Source organism: Lithobates pipiens, unplaced genomic scaffold (genome assembly GCF_037356315.1).
Source record: "Lithobates pipiens isolate NorthernLeopardFrog02 unplaced genomic scaffold, aLitPip1_a1.2 Scaffold_25, whole genome shotgun sequence".
Lineage (NCBI taxonomy): Eukaryota > Metazoa > Chordata > Amphibia > Anura > Ranidae > Lithobates > Lithobates pipiens.
The window spans coordinates 198128016-198148409 of NW_027507787.1; the positions used below are offsets into that span (position 1 = coordinate 198128016).

The window sequence follows — 20394 nt, forward strand, 5'->3', positions numbered from 1 at the left end:
CCCTAGACAAAAAATGAGCAGTTGACCAGTGCATGCAGGCACAGGCCCACTGTTTGGGGGCTTTTTTTGTTGGGCTTTAATAAGCAGGGAAGGGTCAGAGTTCATTAGCTGACGAATCACATGTGCAAGAGTAATATTACACTGTACTTTAGCTTTGTATAAACAGAAATTTTGCACATTTTAAAGACAAAATGTGTATATTTTTTGAACCACAACAAAAGAACATTTATTGCTGCACACAGTACTCCGTTTCATCTGGGGTTTGAAAACACAGCCAACAAATAGGTGACCAAGCAAATAATGTTGCAATAAATTGTAAACATGGATTAGCTGAAATTATTTTTTAATGGTCAACTTGACTTACCCAAAGAACAAAATGTAACAGCCAAGAGAACTTTTAACTTTAATGGGTTAAGCAATTTATATTGTTTCATTAGTTTATTTAATAGAGGTGTCAAAACAGTAAGTACCTCCAACTATAGAAAACCATGTGTAAAGAGCACAAAGGCAACTGCTGTTTTTAGTAAGCTGTCTCAAGTATGATAAGTATGTTCAATATGACTAGGATGATTCATGCTTGTGCTTGTAGGCTATTTACCTTCACTTGGTTGAAGGAGAACAGTAGATAGATTGCTGTATTCCTAAGTGTGACAATAATAGCCAAGGATAGCAAAATGGAAAAAAAGAAAGAGAGAAAAGTCAAGAAGGGCTCCTTTCCGACATTAATGACAGAACTGAGAAACCACCTTTCAGTCCTCATATTCTCAGTCAATGTGTCCCACTTGCTTGTGAGCTGGAATACCTGTCAATGCTGATTTGGTGCCTGCCTACCATAAACTATCAGTTTTAAGTAGCATAGAATCCTGTAAGACATGCTAATAGATCTGGGTATAGGTCGGCCATCTGAAACTAGAACATCTCTTGGTAGCTGCTTTCATGTTAAAATGCACACCGAGCCATTATGTAAACTCTAGATTCCAGTAGTAAGATCCATTAGCTCAATTCCCTAGACCACACAAAGTACCGCATTGTGTCACTCAGCTAAAAGACAATACAATCAAGGAACATCAGCCAATGGATTTTATCACTGGAGTTTCAGGGAAGTACCAGCCAGTGGTCTGTGCATTTAAAAGTCTGCATTCCTGGAAAAAATGAAATGCCAGGTTTGACTTGACATACTCTAACCTGAAGTAACATTCAAAAGTAACAAATAGTGGACAAGGTACCCTAAATTTAAAAGTATGCGATAATTGCGATAAAAATTGTGCTACTCTAGGCTATTTTAAGAAGACATAAAAAAATCGTTTGAGAATATTTACTATGTGAATTCTATTCAGGAGTTTTAAAGTGCAGCTAAGGGCTCCTGTATGACAGTCTAGACTAGTGTTTCTCAACTCCAGTCCTCAAGGCGCCCCAAGTCATGTTTTTAGGCTTTCCATTATTTTGTAGGGGTGATTTGATCAGTTTCACTGCCTTAGTAATTACCACAGCCGTGTCATCTGAGGGAAATCCTGAAAATATGACCTGTTGGGGCGCCTTGAGGACTGGAGTTGAGAAACACTGGTCTAGACAAGTACCAAATCCAGTTATTACACGATAGATATTTATTTACCCTTAGACCAATTTCACACTGGGGTGGTTTTCAGGTGCTTTAGCGCTGGAAATAGCCTCTGCTAAGCACCTGAAAACCGTCTCATATTCACTGAAGAATGACCGCTTGCGGGACATTATCAAAAGTCCTGCAAGCAGCATCTTTGGGGCGGGTTGAGTGCGCTGCATTTAGCACTCCAAAAATGCCCTGCCCATTGCAATGGATGGAAATTAAATTGGATGAAAATAAAATTGACATATGAAAAAATGCAATATAAATAGTGACATGTGTTAAGTCAGAAATTAATGTCCAAGGTGTAAACAAAAAAAGGGGACACAGACAAGTCCCAAATGTATTCCAAAAGGGTAAAGTTGAAAACATAAATGGGTAACAGTCACAGAAATCCTGAGTGAACATCCAAAATGTGACAGAGGTAACATAGAAGATCCGCCACCAAAACCACCAGTCCCTTACCAGAAAGGATAGACTCATACAGGTATACACCTGATGGGTCAAACAGGCTTTACAGGATGACCAGAGAATTCAGACTCACTATGTGGATACGGTCCTCAGGCAAACACTCCAAAACGATGGATAAAGCAGGTAAAACAAATGTTCAAATAAGCCCAACCATAAAGAGAAAAGAGTGGAAGAACAGGGCACATAGCATAATTCCGTAAGGAATAAACAATAAACAGTAACCAGGGGATCAGCGTAACAACCCCCCTCGGGGGGGTTAAATAAATATTCCTTACGGAATTACGCTATGTGCCTGGTTCTTCCTCTCTTTTCTCTTTATGGTTGGGCTTTTTGGGGTTAAAACCACCCCGCTAGTGGCCGCAAAAGTGCTAACGGGGGGGGGGGGGGGGGGGTGTTGTCAGTGTGAAAGGGGTCTTACTGTACCACATTTTTTTCATTTGCGTCTCCTACGCTCTCCCTCTCAGACACTGCAGCTCACAGTGTTACCATAGCATCACAAGAAGCTGTATTCACAGGCAGACTCAATAGGTATTTGTGGGATTTTGCAAGAAGACAAAGAGAAAACTGTACCGGTAATTGTAGTTGCACTAACTATTAAGTGCAGTTGATCATATTTATTAAATGGAAGGCCATAGTTTCACTTTAAAGTAAATCTGTACTAATTAAAAATGGAAGCTACCATAGCCGACCCCCTATTCTAAAAATATTAGTTTCCTGGTTACATGCTGATTTAATGGCTTTAGTGTTTTCTAAGTAACTGACCTAGAACAAGTTTGCAGAGAAGGAGCTCTAACTATATTCTGATTTTAATGATCTGCTTGCTTGTTTTGGGTCAGGGGCTCAAAGTATTGATGTCAGAGCCAGAAAGGAAACTAGCATTTTTAAAAGGAGGTTAGATATCGCAGCCCAAACTATTGCTCTCAGAATAGGTTTCTTTAATATAACGTTTTTAGAATAAGTGCATGTTCGGGGACATCCCAGATAGCAAGCAATTGCGCTGCAAGTTTGAAAATGACTTGTTAAGCTATTGCTAGACTTCATAAGTTTGTTGCACAATTGCAGCAAGTCCGCATTGAATGACTTCAAATCAACTTTCTTTGCAAACATTCTGCAAGTCTGCTGCAAGTTCTGATTCAGTTATGTTGTGCTACAGTCATTCCACCACAGGGGTCACTGTGGCTGAATTTTCATGCTGTAGGCTTGCAGAGCTCTTGCTGTAGACTCATCACTGCAACTTAGCTCTTGCTAAGACTTGCAAACAAAATTTGCTACAAATTGGGAAAGTGTCAACAAAAAATTTCAAGCTTCAAGTGCTCTGCAAGTGCAGAACTTGGCAGTGAAAATGTGCAGCACGTTAACACATTTACAATTCAACACTGCCACAAACTTGTAGCAAGTTATCCTTGCTATCTGGGATGTTACATGTTCCTCCCGTTTTGAGGTTGGAACATGTAACATGTTCCCACTCCTGCAGTGGCTTGGTGATCCGATCCCTCTGTGTGACAGCAGTACAGGGAAAAGTTCCCCCGTACCAGCTGTCACTGTGCAAGGCTCCACCCATGCAGCCATGTCATTCATTCACAGAGTTCTGTGAAAGAAGGAAGTATAAGTACTGACAGCCTTTGTGGCTGTTGGCTTGTAGTTCTCAATGAACTACCACAGCGCAGTTGAGTGCTGTGGTAGTTCATTTGTTTTTCCTGTCATTGCGAAACGCTTACACTGACCACCTGCAGGAGACTTGCATGGCACCAGCAATCTGCTGATCCCTGGTGCAATTCTTTACAGGCTCCTAAAAAAAAAAAAATAATAGTAAAAGCACATTTTTTTACCTGCAAAAAAATGTGCATTTATTTTTTTTAAAGATGAACTTATTATTTTTAAGTGAATAAGCCTACTGAGGGTTGATTAATTAGTCAGGCACAAATCAGATACAGAATCCAGTCATTAGCATTAACAACCTGTAGTAATTAGACAATCTTTGCTGCTTTGTTTTAGGAGGAAAAAACTGTAATATGCGCTACCGAGTAATAAAATAGAGCTTTTACCTTCACAGCAGCAGTCACAGCAGCAGTTGCAGCTAGATTCAAGCCTTGCTTGCCAAAGTTCACCATGGTTTCATAGCCCTTTTCTTTGGCTTGTACGATGTAATCATCAATCTCCTGTGCAGGGAACAGAGAACAGCTGCTGGTACTCGTGCAATTATTAAAATATATGACTCCAGGTAGAACATCAAGCAAAAGGCTGCAACCCGCTCCTCCAACCTTCACCCGCGCACAGATGCCACCAGGATTCTCACTCTTTATTCAGCTGAGAAATCTCTACATGTATACATTCTAATTTCTAAGAAAGGATAATGCTTCAAGGCATTCTACTTGTTTTAGCTTAAAACGGATCTTCACATTTTTAAGTTCATATAGCCAACATCATACACTAATAGGAATGACTTCAATATTCTATACTTGGCCTTCTTGTGAAATACAGTTTACATTCAAACAAACAGAAGTGAGAAAAAGTTTTATTAATGAAAACCCTGGAATTCATAGAGACTGGCACAAACAGATTTTGCAAAAGTGTCTCTCATGCATTCTAAAAGTGGTGCAGAATGTGCCAAATCCATGTACCTGTCTACCTTTAGAATGAATGCCAGACACTTTTGAAAGAGCTATCTGCACTAGTTTCAATCTCTATATTCCAAAAAAGAGTTGGTCTTAATTAGCGCCACTCAAAATATGAATTGTCAGTATGTTATTTTAAATGCGGTGCACCACAATGTAAAAATTGTTGCACTTGTTACCATTTGTTGCACCACAATGTAAAAATTGCAGAACTACCTGAATTTGGTGCACGGGTCGCTGCCAGAACCCAAAGTGGTGCAGAGGCTTAATCAATTTAGTGCAATACATTAACAAGAAGGATGAATGCCAGGAAAGTGGCACAACACCTTGATAGAATTTCCCATAGTGTTAAAGCAGAGCTAAACCCATCAATTTAACTGTTTCCAAAAACAGTTACATTCAATGCATGCAGTGAATAACTGTCACAACTGCGCATTTCTTAAACAGAACTGTCAAAATATCAAATGGCTGGTGTCATAACTGATCACATGTGCAGCACCATGGCAACTGTAGATCAAACAGAGGCTAAGATGGCAGCCTCCTTGTACACAAATTGTACACCTAAAATAACTTACCCTTTCTTTTGAAGAAAGTAGAGGGTGTAAAAACTTCCTATACAACAAGCTGGCCCCTTTAGTATAAGGAGATAATAACCATATAACGAAGGCAATCTTCAGCTCATAATACAAAGGGAACCTATAAAAAGAAAAGAACAGACAGCTTAACTTACTTCTCTTAATGACCAACGTGAATTCCTGTATAATATACAACAGCTCCATAAACCAAGCAGAAAATAAGACAAACACATGGTGAGAAATAAAAAGCACCCATGATTGATATAAAAGACTAAAGCTTTGATTATCTTCACCACTGTTCAGTGTCTGGTTCTGGAACTAGCAAGTAGCACAAGGTCAACCAAGGACAGGGAGACAATAAAAAAAGCAACAAAAAGAGAAGCTGGAAAGTGAACTGTAGTATATACTCTAGATGTGTTTTGATGAGTTTGTTACAGGCGCCGCTGTAATTATACGTAGCATGCCTGGTGACCCCATCTGCTATTTCAAAAGATACAGACATAGCTGTACTTCCATGCTTTCAAGTTCTTAATCTCCACACTTTTCCAATGTGTAACACTGATGGCACTCACATAGAGAGTGTGTGTGTGTGTGTGTGTGTGTGTGTGTGTGTGTGTGTGTGTGTGTGTGTGTGTGTGTGTGTGTGTGTGTGTGTGTGTGTATGTATGCATATACATATTCACAACTATCATAAGAGACTGAAATCCATTATTATTGCTACAATGGGTAATAAATTATATTAATAACTAAGGGTAAGCAAACTTTTGAACAGGGCCGTATAACTAAGGGTAAGCAAACTTTTGAACAGGGCCGTTGTAAACTTTTGCTTTATTGCTATGGTTAGGTTAAGATGTGATATTTTTTGAAGCAATATGCTTGGTCTGATTACTGCACATTTTACAAATTCTGCCAGAAATGTAAACTTACGAACACAAACTGTACATTATATAAAGTTTTAGACAATTGTGAAAAAATCCATGAAGTGAGGATGCCTTCAAAAAACAATGCATTCAATTTTTATTGATCAATTAACCAACAAAGTGCATAAACATAATTAATTTGAAACAATATTTGTTTTTTCCCTGCCTTTCCCTTTTCAAACATCCAAAATTTTCCCAGGTACCCTTGCACACAATATTGAGGATTTTGGGGGCATTTAGTCCAGCCTATGAGTGAGCATCAAAAAGAAAGCATGTAGGTTAAAATAGAATCAATAAATGAAATAAAAATCAGTTGTGTAGGAGATTTTACATGGTCTACTTCATTCGGAAGGAGGACAATGACCTCAAACATACATCATCAGCTAAAGAAGAACAAGCCCTAGATGATATGGTATGGCCCCCACAGAGCCCTGATCACAGCATTACTGACTCTGGGATTAAATAAAGAGACAGAAGCAACTAAAACTGTTTAAATCCACAGAACAACTATTGTTTTCCTAGATATTTCAAACAATCTATCCGTTAAGTTCCCAAAAACGCTGTGTGCAATTGCAACAAGGATAATTGATGTTGTTTAAGGAAAAGGGTGGACATAACAAATACTGACTTTATTTAGGTGTATATATTGTACATCAAGCCATCAAGCTTTCTGTGTGTTGGGCAATAAAGAGAGTGTTCCAGCATCACAAGCAGGTGCATTCCAGGATCGCCAGACTGCAGACAGCAGAGAATGGGGTGGACCAATACACCACAGAAATGCCTAGATAAAAAAATGCGCTACTGGGCAGGTAGGTTATGCTTTCTATGTGTAAGTTAAGGTTTTTATTTTAAAATATGAACAACAGGCAGATATATAAATACAAATTAAAGTGGTTATAAAGGCTCAAGGTTTTTGACCTTAGGGTCCCTGCCCACTAAGAGCTTACAGCCTATAGTCCCTAACTCACATGCATACCGTACATACACAAAGTAGGGCCTATTTAGACAGGAGCCAAAAAACCTACAAGTATGTCTTTGGAGCGTGGGCAGGAACCATAGTACCCAGAGGAAACCCACGCAAGCACAGGAAGAACATGCAAGTAGTGTCCTCGTTGGAACTTTAACCAAAGGCCCATGTGCCACAAGGCAGGAGTGCCAACCATTAAGACACTGCGCTTTTCAGCAAATGATAGCAGCTGTGGTCTACATAGTGGTGTCGCTGCATTATACAGTTAGTGCACTTATATTGATCACATCACCCACCAAACGCAACGGGGGGTTTGCTGCACCGTGTATATACTCCTGTTCCTGTTGGGGTCAGTAAAAATGTGCCTAAACCATGTGTTTTACCAGTTCCCAACTGCAAAGTTAAACAAGGCTTTAAAGAGCCATACAATTATCTGTCACAAGGCTGGTACTTGGTCTAGTTTAGATCGATGTTGAGGCCAGTTCATCCTTAGAGGAAACACTTGTATATGAAGAGGTCAGATGTGTGTTCGGTTACAGTAACTCATAGCTAACTCAACAGGAAAAGGGGTGTAAGGTATGAGGTCTTGATTAAACTAGAGTCTCAAGCGACAGATGATTGTAAAAAGAGCTGTGAAAAGAGAGCATAATAAAACTCTATGAACAAGAGGAGGGGGCAGGGGTTAGTCAGGTTGCAGGTGCTGCTCGAAAATTCCACTGAGAAGGCAGAGCTGCTGTCTGCATCGCATAATTATACCGTTTCTACTCTAACCCGGGGGTCCCAGGGGCTACTTGATTTAGAAAAGGCAGGCAAGTTACACATAAGAGTTTATTTTCAGTTTCCGTATTTCTGAAAATAGTCACTCTGATCTCCTGAACATCTTTAGATGCATGCAATATTTTGAAGATGTTAGAATTTGCACACAACTGCTAGATGCCTTAAAAAAACCTTTCTGAACTTTCAAATGTCAATTACCAATTCTGTTTAGAGTTGCCTACAGCCATTAATGATCTGGCCACCAGATCGCTCATGGTACATAAGTCAGATTGTTGTTTTTGTTTTGTTTTTTGTGAGCGTTAAGAACATGTGTTCTCATTGGATGAGCATGCTTGTTACTTTGGAACTTTCTAGATCTGACTATGAACAGCCAGGTCAACTGAACATCCTCTAATGACTGTCAAAACCTTAAAGTGGTTGTAAACTCTTACAACACACTTTGACCTACAGGTAAGCCTAGATTAAGGCTTACCTGTAGGTCCAAGAAATATCTCCTAAACCTACACGGTTTAGGAGATATTTGCAGAAAGACATGCACCGCTGTCTACCGCGCATGCGCCGTAGACAGCGTCACGCAGGCGCACTGAGCGCGCCGCTGTCAATGGTGATATGCCGCGAGTGGCGGCTCCCGTGCACATGCGCAGGAGTGACGTCATCGCGGCTTCGTCGAATGACAGTGGCGGAGCAGCGAGACCCACCGAGAAGATGGATGCTTCGGACTACAGGGGACAGCGGTGACATCGCTGGCTCCTGTGTCAGGTAAGTGACACATAATGGACTACTATACGATGCATAGTGGTCCATTATGCTTTACCTTTGCAGGGAATCAAAGAGGAAGTAAACCCATCAGGGTTTACTTCCTCTTTAAAACAAACCTACTGGCAAGTCTGTTTTCATATTCAAAGCTGAAAGGACTGCTAGCTGATCTCCTAAACTATATAACTCAATGCAGAACTAAACCCCCCCCCCCCCCCCTCTTCTTTACGGACAATGAAGCTGCCATCTTAGCCTTTTTTTTTTTTTTAATCTACAATTGTCATGGTGCCGCACATGTGATCAATTATGACATCAGTCATTTGATGGTTTGACGGTTTGGTTGAGAGCACAAGAAAATGTGACAGTTGCGTTCCCGGCTTGCCTTGATTTAAATTGTTTTAGGAAACCATTAAATCACTGGGTTTTATTCTGCTTTAAATTAGTATGTTTAGTTTTGCTACCTCCCCCCATTAATGAAGAATCTATTTCTTATTTTTATTCAAGGGGCTGGACTAGCACACAATAATACTCACCTTACTCCACAGTACCGGGATCCTGCTTGGTTCCAGTTGTGATGACCAGTGTGCCACTCTTCATGTCGATCTCCAACCGGTCCTATTGCCTTCCCACTCATCAACATCATCCCACCTGCAGTGTAATGATGGCAAGACCAGCAACCACATTATCAGAATGGGTCTTGCCCACCCAAATTCCAGCAGACTGAAGAGTGGAGGGGGGCTTTCATGGAACCATAGAGTAAGAAAGGATTCTTGTACTGACTTTACTTGGTTCCTACCTCTGTGACTTAGAAAGTATAAAATCTGTTGATCAGTGACAAAAACTGCTTTTTAATGGTTGTCAATAGCCCTTTGAGGTCAATTAGTGATTATCTGAGCAAGACGTATTGTCTGAACACCGTTTTATTGAAAAAAATCTGCCATCCTCTGCCCCTTACAGTCAAGCGGTAGACTGCTATAGCACATGTACGCATAATGAAGAGTAGATAGATGTAGATAGATGATGAAGAATCTATTTCTTATTTTTATTCAAGGGGCTGGACTAGCACACAATAATACTCACCTTACTCCACAGTACCGTGATCCTGCTTGGTTCCAGTAGTGATGACCAGTGTGCCAAGGTCACTCTTTATGCTTATCTCCAACCGGTCCTGTTGCCTTCCCTCTCATCAATATCATCCCACCTGCAGTGTAATGATGGCAAGACCAGCAACCGCATTATGCGAATGGGACTTGTCCACCCAAATTCCAGCAGAGTGAAGAGTGGAGGATGGCTTCCATAAAAGCACAGAGTAAGCATTGATTCTTGTACTTACTTTACTTGGGTCCTGTGACTTAGAAAGTATAAAATCTGCTGATCAGTGATAAAAACTGCTTTTTAATGGTTGTCGTTAGCCCTTTGAGGTCCATTAGTGATTATCTGACAAAGACGTATTGTCTAAACACCGTTTTATTGAAAAAATCTGTCACCCTCTGCCCCTTACAGTCAAGCGGTAGACTGCTATAGCACATGTACGCATAATGAAAAGTAGATAGATGTTGCCTCTTTTGGGATCCTGCTTTTTATATACCACTGGAATCTTAAGTTAACTATTAATTGAATCATCATTTTTTTTATTTCTAATCGTGTCCCTGAGTTTTTTAAATTTCATCAAAAGACAAAACATTTCTTTTAGATTTGAATACAGTTGTGAGGATTTAGGAAACCTGTCATGTTTTCTATATAGACAAACCTACAACACAAACACCATTCATAAATACAAAGCTTTCTCTGATTGGAAGAGGTAACAGTATGTACATGCTAGCACAGTGAATTTCTGCATCCCCAGCAACCCTCTGAATGTGAGCCATAAAGAGTTCGATGAAACTGAACAGGACCAATGTAAGTGTAAAAGAATTATAATTTTTTGAATGTTTTATGGCTAAGCCCCTAAGATCAGGTTTCTACCTGGTCAGGAGAGGAGACTGAGGGCATGCTTCCTTCTGGCTGCAGATGACTCATGGGATAAGCTTAGACAAGGCCAGGTCATTGGTCTGAAGTTCAAAGATTGCTTTTTAATAAATTACTTGCCAAGTTAAATGCTGTGCAGTAGGAAAAAAAAAGCCCACATATAAGTCACCAGTGGCCTTATTCAATAAAGAGTTTTCAAGTTCAGTTGTCCAAAGCAAATAATCAGAATGCGATTCGTCCTGGGTGGAGTAAATTTAGATTGGTTGCTGTGGTAATGCATAAACCAGCACTCTTAGCATTAAAACAAAGTAACCTTGTGCATCTAATAAGACATGCATATAAAAAACATATCACGACATTGCAAAATAAAATAAAAAAAGAAAGGAGATAATATTCTTAAACTTACCATGAGACTGTTAAATCAGCTAATGTTTCTGTTACAGTGTAAAGGGCAAATACAATCCAATACATCATCCACCGTACCTAGGAAACAAAGGTACCAAAAATGAAGGTCACATATTTTTCTGCCTTTGGAAAAAATACAACTGAAACAAACATACTGTATGTTTGAATAACCCGCAAATAGTTATTAAAAAAAACACTGGATGAGCCTTTCAAGCATCCCCTTCTATTTCCCAAGCATGCTAACTTATTGGTAACTTATAAGTTGATTTATTAAACATGCTCTTCCTATCACCAAAATGTGCAGCCTAGGCATAGCAAACTGTTACCGAAATGCAATTTTTGCCTTTTGTTAAAAGTCAGTAGCTAAACCTTTTTGTCTATCTTCAACCACTCCCCTGGCAGGTGATTTATTCTTATGGTCATGTAGAATTCAGTGACGTATGACTGTCATAGGAAAGGTAGAGGTGTCTGATGTGCAATTGATTGCCTAACTCTTCTTAACATTTTCTATGCTATAAGAGAAGTAAGATAGCAGGACTCAACTGGGAAAAACCTGGGTTTCCAAGGCAGACTAAAGGTGGCCCCATTCCTACTGAACTGGCTGAAGGTGGAGGAATGTTGGTTGAACGGTGCCTGCATCCAATAAAATGAGGATACTCTAGAAGAATTTCATTTCAAAACCTTTGTTTCAGAAACGTTCAGTTATAGGCATGGTGAAGGAGACCAGAAAGAGATTAGAATTTCTGCTTCATATATTTCTTCACTGGTGTATGCTTTGAGTGGGACTACTGTGACCTGCAGTTCCCCATTAGCTGTAAGCTGCTATCTGAATACTGAAACTTCACCAATGTGTCCATCTCCTGCCTTGCTGCCCTTGCTGCGTGTGTGGACCCCGAGTTGCGAACGGTGTACAGGAACTGCCCCCACCCACATCAGATCCAAAAGTCTGCTGAGCCTCCCTGACCCTCCACCAGCTGTTAGACCCCAATGGATACCAAGAACAAGTGTAAGTAGTACACCTCTCTGCACTGTGATTACGGCTGCGTAATCTGTTGTCCTGTAAACTACTGCCCCTCACTCTGCCTGTATTGTTGACCTGTGATCTGGACTTCCCAGCTGTACCAGATTGCTACCTGTTCCTCACTGTGCCTAGATTGTTGCCCTATGACCCTGGACTTAGGCCTTGCTATACCAGATTGCTGGCATTCACTCACTGTGCCTGGATTGTTGCCCTATGACCCTGGACTTGCTGTACAAGATTTCTACCTGTTTCTTGCTGTGCCTGCGTTGTTGCCCTGTGATCCCACACTAAAGCCTGGTACATAAAATAAGATTATCAGACAAATGATCATTCTTTTTTTTTTGCATGCTCTCCATATAAAAATGAGGAGGTTACTAAAGTTACAAAAATTCCCTTTCGACAGAATACAAATTCCGAAAAGATGTAATGTATTGCATTACATTTGTATTGTATTTTCAGAGGAAAACTTTACTGATTAAACAAAAATCATACAATCTGGTAATCCTACGAGAAAAACTTTTGTGTTTGTCCCTTCGGATAATTTCAGACGAACTCTCGTAATCGGCTCTTGAAAGCTGTATAATAATGATCAGATTATCGTACGTTTGCTTCAAAAGCGGTATTTTTCATCAAATTTTCTGATCATGTGTACTAGGCAATGCTGTACCAGATTGCTGCTTGTCCATCACTGTGCCTGAATTGTTTCCCAGTGACCCTGGATCTAATCCCTGCCATACCAGATTGCTTCCTGTCTCTAGAAGTATCTGGATTATTGCCCTATGATGCTGGAGTTTATCCCTGCTGTATCAGATTGCTGCCTGTCCTTCACTATGCCTGGATATGTGCCTCTGGACTTATTCCCTTGCTGTGCCCTATTGTCATCCTGTTATATTGCTAAATGTCTGACACTGTGTCTGGATTGTTGCCCTGTTATGATTAAGCACTGTTATTTGCATGAAACGCGTTGACATTGTATCTCCCTGTGCTGTTTTGATTTTATCTTTTGATATGCAACATTAAAGTTTTGATATCCCTCTGGAGTGTGCGGGTTAAGTCATCCATTTTTTACTGCTAATCTCAGAGGCGAGCATCTCTGTTGTGGATGTTGCACAAGGCGTGCAGCACTTACACCTTGAGCAATGTTTGGTTATCATTGGACCTGTAACTTTCCCCTTATCTGATTCTCTGCTTATTGACTCCCTCTACAATAAGGAAATTGCTGGCCAAGGGCCCTCAAACCACTCTTGGTTTCCATGTGTGTTTTGATGTGCCCACACCTCCGTCCCACAGTGTATACGATCAGTTTGCATAAGGACTATCTTTTCGACTCATATTACTTAATAGGATTGTAAAAGCAGCCAGCAAATGCCACACAAAGGTCCAGAAATTCGAATCCCTGCATGTGTAGAGAGCAGCTATGGGTGTGAGGACACCACTATCCTTTGTTCATATATAGTACTGTGCAGGCATTTTAGGCACCTGCCAACAAATGTTGTAAAGTAATGCCGTGTACACACGACCTGTTTTTCCATCAGAATAAACTCTGACGTTTTTTCCGACGGAGTTCCGCTGAAGCGGACTTGCCTACACACAATTACACCAAAGTCTGATCATTAGAACGCAGTGATGTACAACACGTATGACGGGACTAGAAAAATGAAGTTCAGTAGCCAATAGCTGCCCTTGCGTCCTTTTTGGTCCATCGGAACAGCATACAAACAGTTTTCCCTATAGGAATTGATTGTGTCAGAAAGATTTAAAACATGTTCTATTTCTAGGTCCATCAGAATTTTCGAAAAGAAAAGTCAGCTGAAGCCCACACATCGGAATATCCAATGAAATGATTCCGACTGATTTTTTATGCCGGAAAGTCCGGCCATGTGTGCACGGCATAAGGATGCTTTCAAAAATAATGCCATGAATAGTTTCTAGTTGCACTGTTCTGCCCTGTACACACAGACGGACATTCCGACAACAAAATCCGTCCGATTTTTTCGGACAAATTTTGGCCCAAACTTGTCTTGCATACACACGGTAGCACAAAGTTGTTGGAAAATCTGATTGTTCAGAACGCGGTGACGTAGAACATGTACGACGGGACTATAAATGGGCCAATAGCCAATAGCTTTTGTCTCGTGATTTATTCTGAGCATGCGTGGCACTTTGTCTGTCGGAATTGTCAGCACATGATCAGAATTTAAATTATCAGATTTTGTTGTCGGAAAATTTTAGATCCTGCTCTCAAACTTTGTGTGTCGGAAATTCTGACGGAAAAAGTCAGATGGAGCCCACACGCGATCGGATTTTCCGACAACAAGATCCGATTGCACATTTTCCGTCAGAAAGTCCGACCGTGTGTACAGGGCATTCAAGTTCTCCTGAAAAAGAACAAAACAGGCAAGGTTTAAGACCAAAAGCACACCTGCAAAGTTGAATGGAAACATGACATTTTGATTTTACTCTGGGTTTTTCTGTTTAAGCACCTGGTAGATGTTAAATGGTGCATACAAACCTATTAATTTCATTCTTTTTGAAAGAATCCTCACTTTACAGCATTTTTTCACAAATGCCTACAAATTTTGCACATTACTGTGCATATAAAGGTTTGTAGTTCTTTCTGCTCCTGTGACAAGCTATGGCAGGTGACAATTTCAGATCCACATAATTCAGTTCTGCTATAAATTACCAGCCAAAAAATTACGCATGACTGAAGAAAGCCCAGCATTTCAGAACACAGTTCTAGACAGAAGACTTGATTACCTCCTCAATTATTCAGAAATCTATTACTAGAACTATTTAAAAGCATACATTTCCCAGAGTTTGCTCTGAGCGATAAAATATTCATGGACCAATACGCATCCTGAAATCAGCTTTGTGCGCGGACTTTAATGAATAGGAAACAGATACAGGATAATGCTGCCAAATATCCCAAAACGTATTTATACACTCAATTGTATGCATAATATAATACCTGAATAAACACTAACGCGATTAATAGCAGTTTATCTTTATTATTCACTGTGGTAGCAGATTTAAAGCAGAACTCCATGCAGCTAATAAAACACTAATGTTGCGTAAATGTATCTGGTGTCCTTATGGTCTCCAAGCAAAACTTCCCCCCATCCTCCCCCATCCCCCCCAGCCCCTTTCTTTTCTCAAGTAATACTTTTCAAAATGTCATGTGCTTTAAAAATCTTTCCAAAGTGCCTGGGGCTAAGAGAGATGGAAATGGAGCTTGGCAATGGCACCCATTTGTATACTAAATGTCCCGGCATTCTCTGTGTACATGTCATGTTTGGTGAGAGGTGTCTATGGGCAGTGACTAGGTATGGAATAGGTACCAGAATAAAGCAGATTTATTGCTTTCAATACATAGCGATAACTGTCTGTATCCGAAATAAGTTATCTTTTCTCTTTTTGCCACATTTTTACATACTGGAAAGAATAACTATTACGATGTAAGGGTAGGGGTAAGACCAGTGCAGACATAATTGCAACAATTATTCAGTTTTACGGGTTTGCTGAAATTTTTAACCATTACCTTCATTACAACTTCAATGGAGCTTACAATCTAACAGACAAATACCCATGTAGGGCTGCAATTAACAATTATTTTCATAATCGATTAGTTGGGTGATTATTGTTTTGATTAATCGATTAATCGGTTAATAACCTTTTTTAAAAAAAAAAAAGGTAATTTTGCTGCGATTTGCATTTTTACATATTTTTTTTGGCCAATATTTTGTTGGGCAGATTAAAAAACACAGCAAAACACCGCAAAACGCTGCAAAAACGCATTATTACATGCTTTTCTGCAGCTTCTCCACTGAAGTATATTGAACCAGTAAAACAAAATAGCATCGTTTTGCGTTAAAAAAAAAGACCTTGTCTTTTCCAAATATGCAGCAGCTGAAAAAATCATGGATATGAAGGAGTCCCATAGGAAACCATGTAAATGAACTGTAGTGTGTTTCTGCAAAAAGCACAAAAAAACACAGAGGTGTGACCCAGGCCTGAGATGTTTAGTAACATAATGGGGTTAAAAAAAACTAAAATTATTACAAAAAGAGCAAATAATCGCTACTGTAAGGGGTTATTTTTTTTACCATGGGACAGTGAAGTAATATTTACAGTAGCGATTTACTCTTTTTGTACCATAAAGGGCTAATTTTAGTTTTTTTCTAACCCCCATTATGTTAGTGGACGATTAATCGATTACTATTTTCATAACCGGTTAATTTCATAATCGATTAGTTGTCGATTAATCGATTAGTTGTTTCGGCCCTATGCCCATGCTAAACCTAATTGTGAACACGATACACAGAAGATTCATAGTCATCAGACTTTGCAACTTTGACAGGATTTGACAGGATTGCTTGACAAATTAGGATGATGTCTATCAATCTTAATTGTCATTAAGGAGGTAAGCACAGTACCACTGTTCATGGGCATACATATTTAAGCATGCAGAACTACAAGCATATGAAAAAATGAACATTTTCTTAAAATTTATAATTGCTTATGTAGCACCCTCTACCTAAAGGTAGGTGCTAGAGTAGGATTTTTCTAAGCACAGAGCTCAGATGCAGGTAAATTTAGCCAGGCCTGTGCTTTAGGCTGGGCCTGGTTGTTGTGATTTGAAACTGGGAGTGTTCAGTGTAGTGGGGGGTGTGGGCACCTGTACTCTGGCTCAGAGATTCCTCCTTTGCTTTCAGATGTATGGTTCTGGAAGAGAGGATGGACTTGAGACCTGAGTAGCAGGCAGCTGATGTGAGAAGCCCTGACCAATTATCTTTATGTATTGGCAGGGGTCAGGCCTCCCATATAAGCTGGGGTCACATGCTTCCAGGGGGGGAGTCTTTGGAAAGCAGGAACAGATAATAGAGTACAAAGCTGCTGTTCCGGCCATCCCCACACGGGGATGCGCCAAGTGCGGAGGAGGGATGGAGGAACCGCCAGGAAGGAGCTTAAGATAAAGATCTCTATTCTCAAAGAAGTATCAAGCTGCTGTGACCGGGGAACACAGGACTTGCATGCTGGAGGAGATCTGGAAGGAAGAAGTAGCCGTTAAGCGGAGGAGAGCAGAGCAGCATTCTGTGACCGGGGATACAGAACTATTATCCTCCTAAAGAAAGGTCAGTGTAGAATACTGTGGCCGGGGGAACACAGTGTTGTTAGTCCTGGCCTGGCTGAAAGCAGTGGTCCACTCACTGCCATGTGTCAAGTCATCGTATGGAGATACCAAGTCACCTCCAGGCTGGTTAGCACAATGGTAGTGCCTTCCATAGACTGTGTGGCTGTCTGATTCTCTGGGCCATCGGGGAGAAGCAGTGTGTGCTTCTGGCTCTTTGATTCATATGGACAATCCCATCATGGTCAACAAGGATGAGTTATTCAGAGTGATTCTTCTTTGTTCAAACGGAAGGAAGAAATATAAAGTTTTGCAGAAAGGATTTGTACAAGGAAAGTAGAACTAATAGTCTGCAGAAGAGTTATTCAAATAGAAGAGACTGAGGTGCAAGCAGCGTATTCAGTCTTTCTTTGCAAGGCCACGGTCACTGAATAACTACATCTAACATACAATGCGTTAAATACTGTGGGCATCTCATGTCACCCTCTTTCCCAAGTTCAAGTAACATCCCACAATAAAAGCAACAAAACCGTGAAATTGACTGTTCTTTGAGTTAATTGATCATGAGGAGGATGGCAGCAGGGTGATTGGCGGATTGTAAACAAATCAGCAGCCCTTACAAGGGTACCACTACACTTCTGATCAGGTATTGTGTATATGTTTTTTGGACCATTTGAAGAACCCTACACACATAAAGGAGACCTATACAAGCAGAATAGGGAAGTGCAAACTCTTTTCAGATTGTAAACTTAGATGGCCATTTATAACGATAACAAAATAATAGTTTTTATATTAAAGCAGAGAAAGAAAAAAAAACTATGAAAATTGGAAGGTACGCACGAAAAATTTCAACGCATCTGGCAACCCTGGTTAGCCCACTTCCTTCTTCCTGACCTCCTGCTTCCTTGAACTATGATGGCTCTATGCGACACAGCCTAGAACCCCTGGGGTACCCGCTTCCCTCCCTCCCTTTTCCTTCTCCCTTTCCTATTCATTTTCTTCTTCTATTTTCTCGTTGCACAAATCCCCCCCCCCCCCCCTCTTTTTAGGTTCCAGATGAGCAATAGAGGCCTGGGCCGTTTACTGCACCCACCCCTCCCTAAAAGGGGGGGGGGGCGGGTTGGGTTTTTTTTTTTTTTCACTCCCTCTGCCCCTTGCTTATATTTTCTATTTGTGTTACAGATTCACTAGGAAGCTAGCGAATTGGTAAGCATGATACTGACCCGATTGCCCTGAAGTTGTCTCTGTAGCATTTTCTGCGAACGTTCGCCTTAAACATTTCATATTGTTGTTTACCTCTCATTATTGGACTCTTCATAAGCCTTGCTCTAATCCAGTCTTACTGTGTTACATGTTTGTTTCTGTTTTAGCCCTGAATTTAGGGAAGATTATATGTTCAATGATACCTCTTACCATCATTTTGATAATGTAATGTTTCTACCTTTTCTACTATTTTAAAATTAAATAAACTTTAGTAAAATAAAATTTGATGTATTGTCAAAAGAATTAAAAAAAAAAATGTTCAAACTCAAAAATAGCTCCTTCTCCAGCTTTCCTTATGGATTAAGTGTGAATTAAATAAGTAGGGAACTCTATCTCCAAAATAAATTTTACTGGTTTATTTTCACGTTGTGGTAAAAAATAGTGGAATAACTGCCAAAGCAGCTAATAAACCGATGAAACTGCCGGATAAGGTATATCCCACATAAAGAATGAATGAGCAATTTTCGACCTATATTAAGGGACCCTTTACAGTATTGTAGAATGGAGCAGAACAGTTTCAGTTACAAACTTGGAAACTTTATTGTAACTTTATGTCAGCAGAAGTAAAAAAATGCAAAAAGCCAGTAGAAAAAACAGATTTATTTTTTAGCCTGCTTTTTGTGTTTTTACCAAGATTATAAAGCTTTGAGTTAGTAGCTGAGGCTTTGGCATTCTGTTCTTTCTACAATAAGATGTTACCTGTATGCTGTTTGTAAGTGAGTATGGAACACAAATATTTCCAATAAGGGAAGTAAAGGATAATTGATCAGGTATGGGCAGGTATCTACTAACTGGAAATGTATGTGATCATCAAGTATTGAGTTGACTATACAGAGGCTGGAATCCAACCCCTGGTTCCAGTGGTGCAAGCCACCATTGCCTTTGCTCCTCTCTGACCAGTCTTGTTTCTAGCCCTCGTGTTAATGCCATTAGCCTCTTGAAGTATCTTCCCACATTCCAGCGCTGAAACCAGAGGACTGGGCTGAGGCAGAATAAAGTGTTACTAACCCAGGACCCTGCATTCACTATTCACATCTGGTCTCCCGCAGTACACAGAACATGGAAATGCAATGTAATTATTTTAGTAAATATAAACTGCTAAATAGCTTTTTCTCATCAGCAGTATATAGCAGTCTTGTGACTTTTATCAGTGTCTGGTTAAAGCTTTTAGGAAAAGTTTTTGTTCTCCTGATTGTCCTATGAAGCCGCAGGACCCATGACACTCTGGACACTGCTGACTGGCCCTGTGCTAATCACATGCACTCTCTAGCAATACACACCAAACTGAGCATATGCAGAGTACCTCCTAGGGCTCTGTTCTATTAGGAGATGGATTGTGGACAGTGGAAAAAAGGGAGGATCAGAGAAGACAGGATTAAACAGCCTTTTTACATTTTTACATTTTTTGAGTATAACAAGCATGCTTTACTGCAAATACAGACTGATTTTACTCCCCTTTACAACCACTTTAACTTACAGGTAAGCCTAGATTAACCACTTTCAGACCGGACCAATTTGCTGGTCAAAGACCAGACCACTTTTTGTGATTCGGCACTGCGTCGCTTTAACTGACAATTGCGCGGTCGTGCGACGTGGCTCCCAAACAAAATTGACGTCCTTTTTTTCCCACAAATAGAGCTTTCTTTTGGTGGTATTTTTTATTTTTTTTATAAATTCTTTTTATTCGTTTTAAAAGAAAAAGTACAGAACATAGCCTCGGGGCATTCCCCGGCTCAAACAATACAACACAACAGGTAAGGCAGAACACCAAAAAAAAACTATCCGCCTAACCCCAAGAACATACAACAACCAAACCCCCTAGCTTGCTGCTAAAATTGACAGGAGCAATGTAAGTCTCAGTAATTAACATTAAGCGTAATGATGTACCTCTTTTGGTGGTATTTGATCACCCCTGCGGTTTTTAT

General features: G+C 40.1%; 1 protein-coding gene across 2 annotated transcripts in view; it reads right to left on the reverse strand.

The window, feature by feature from the left end:
• REEP3 (receptor accessory protein 3) overlaps window positions 1-20394 on the reverse strand; it is a 179342-nt gene that overhangs the window by 36616 nt on the left and 122332 nt on the right. For both annotated transcript variants that reach the window (XM_077455416.1, XM_077455415.1), the window contains exons 3-5: window positions 11056-11132; window positions 5262-5382; window positions 4117-4230 (exon numbers count right to left, since the gene is read on the reverse strand). In XM_077455416.1, the coding sequence (XP_077311542.1) occupies window positions 4117-4230; window positions 5262-5382; window positions 11056-11132 (312 nt within the window). The remainder of the gene's footprint in view (window positions 1-4116; window positions 4231-5261; window positions 5383-11055; window positions 11133-20394) is intronic.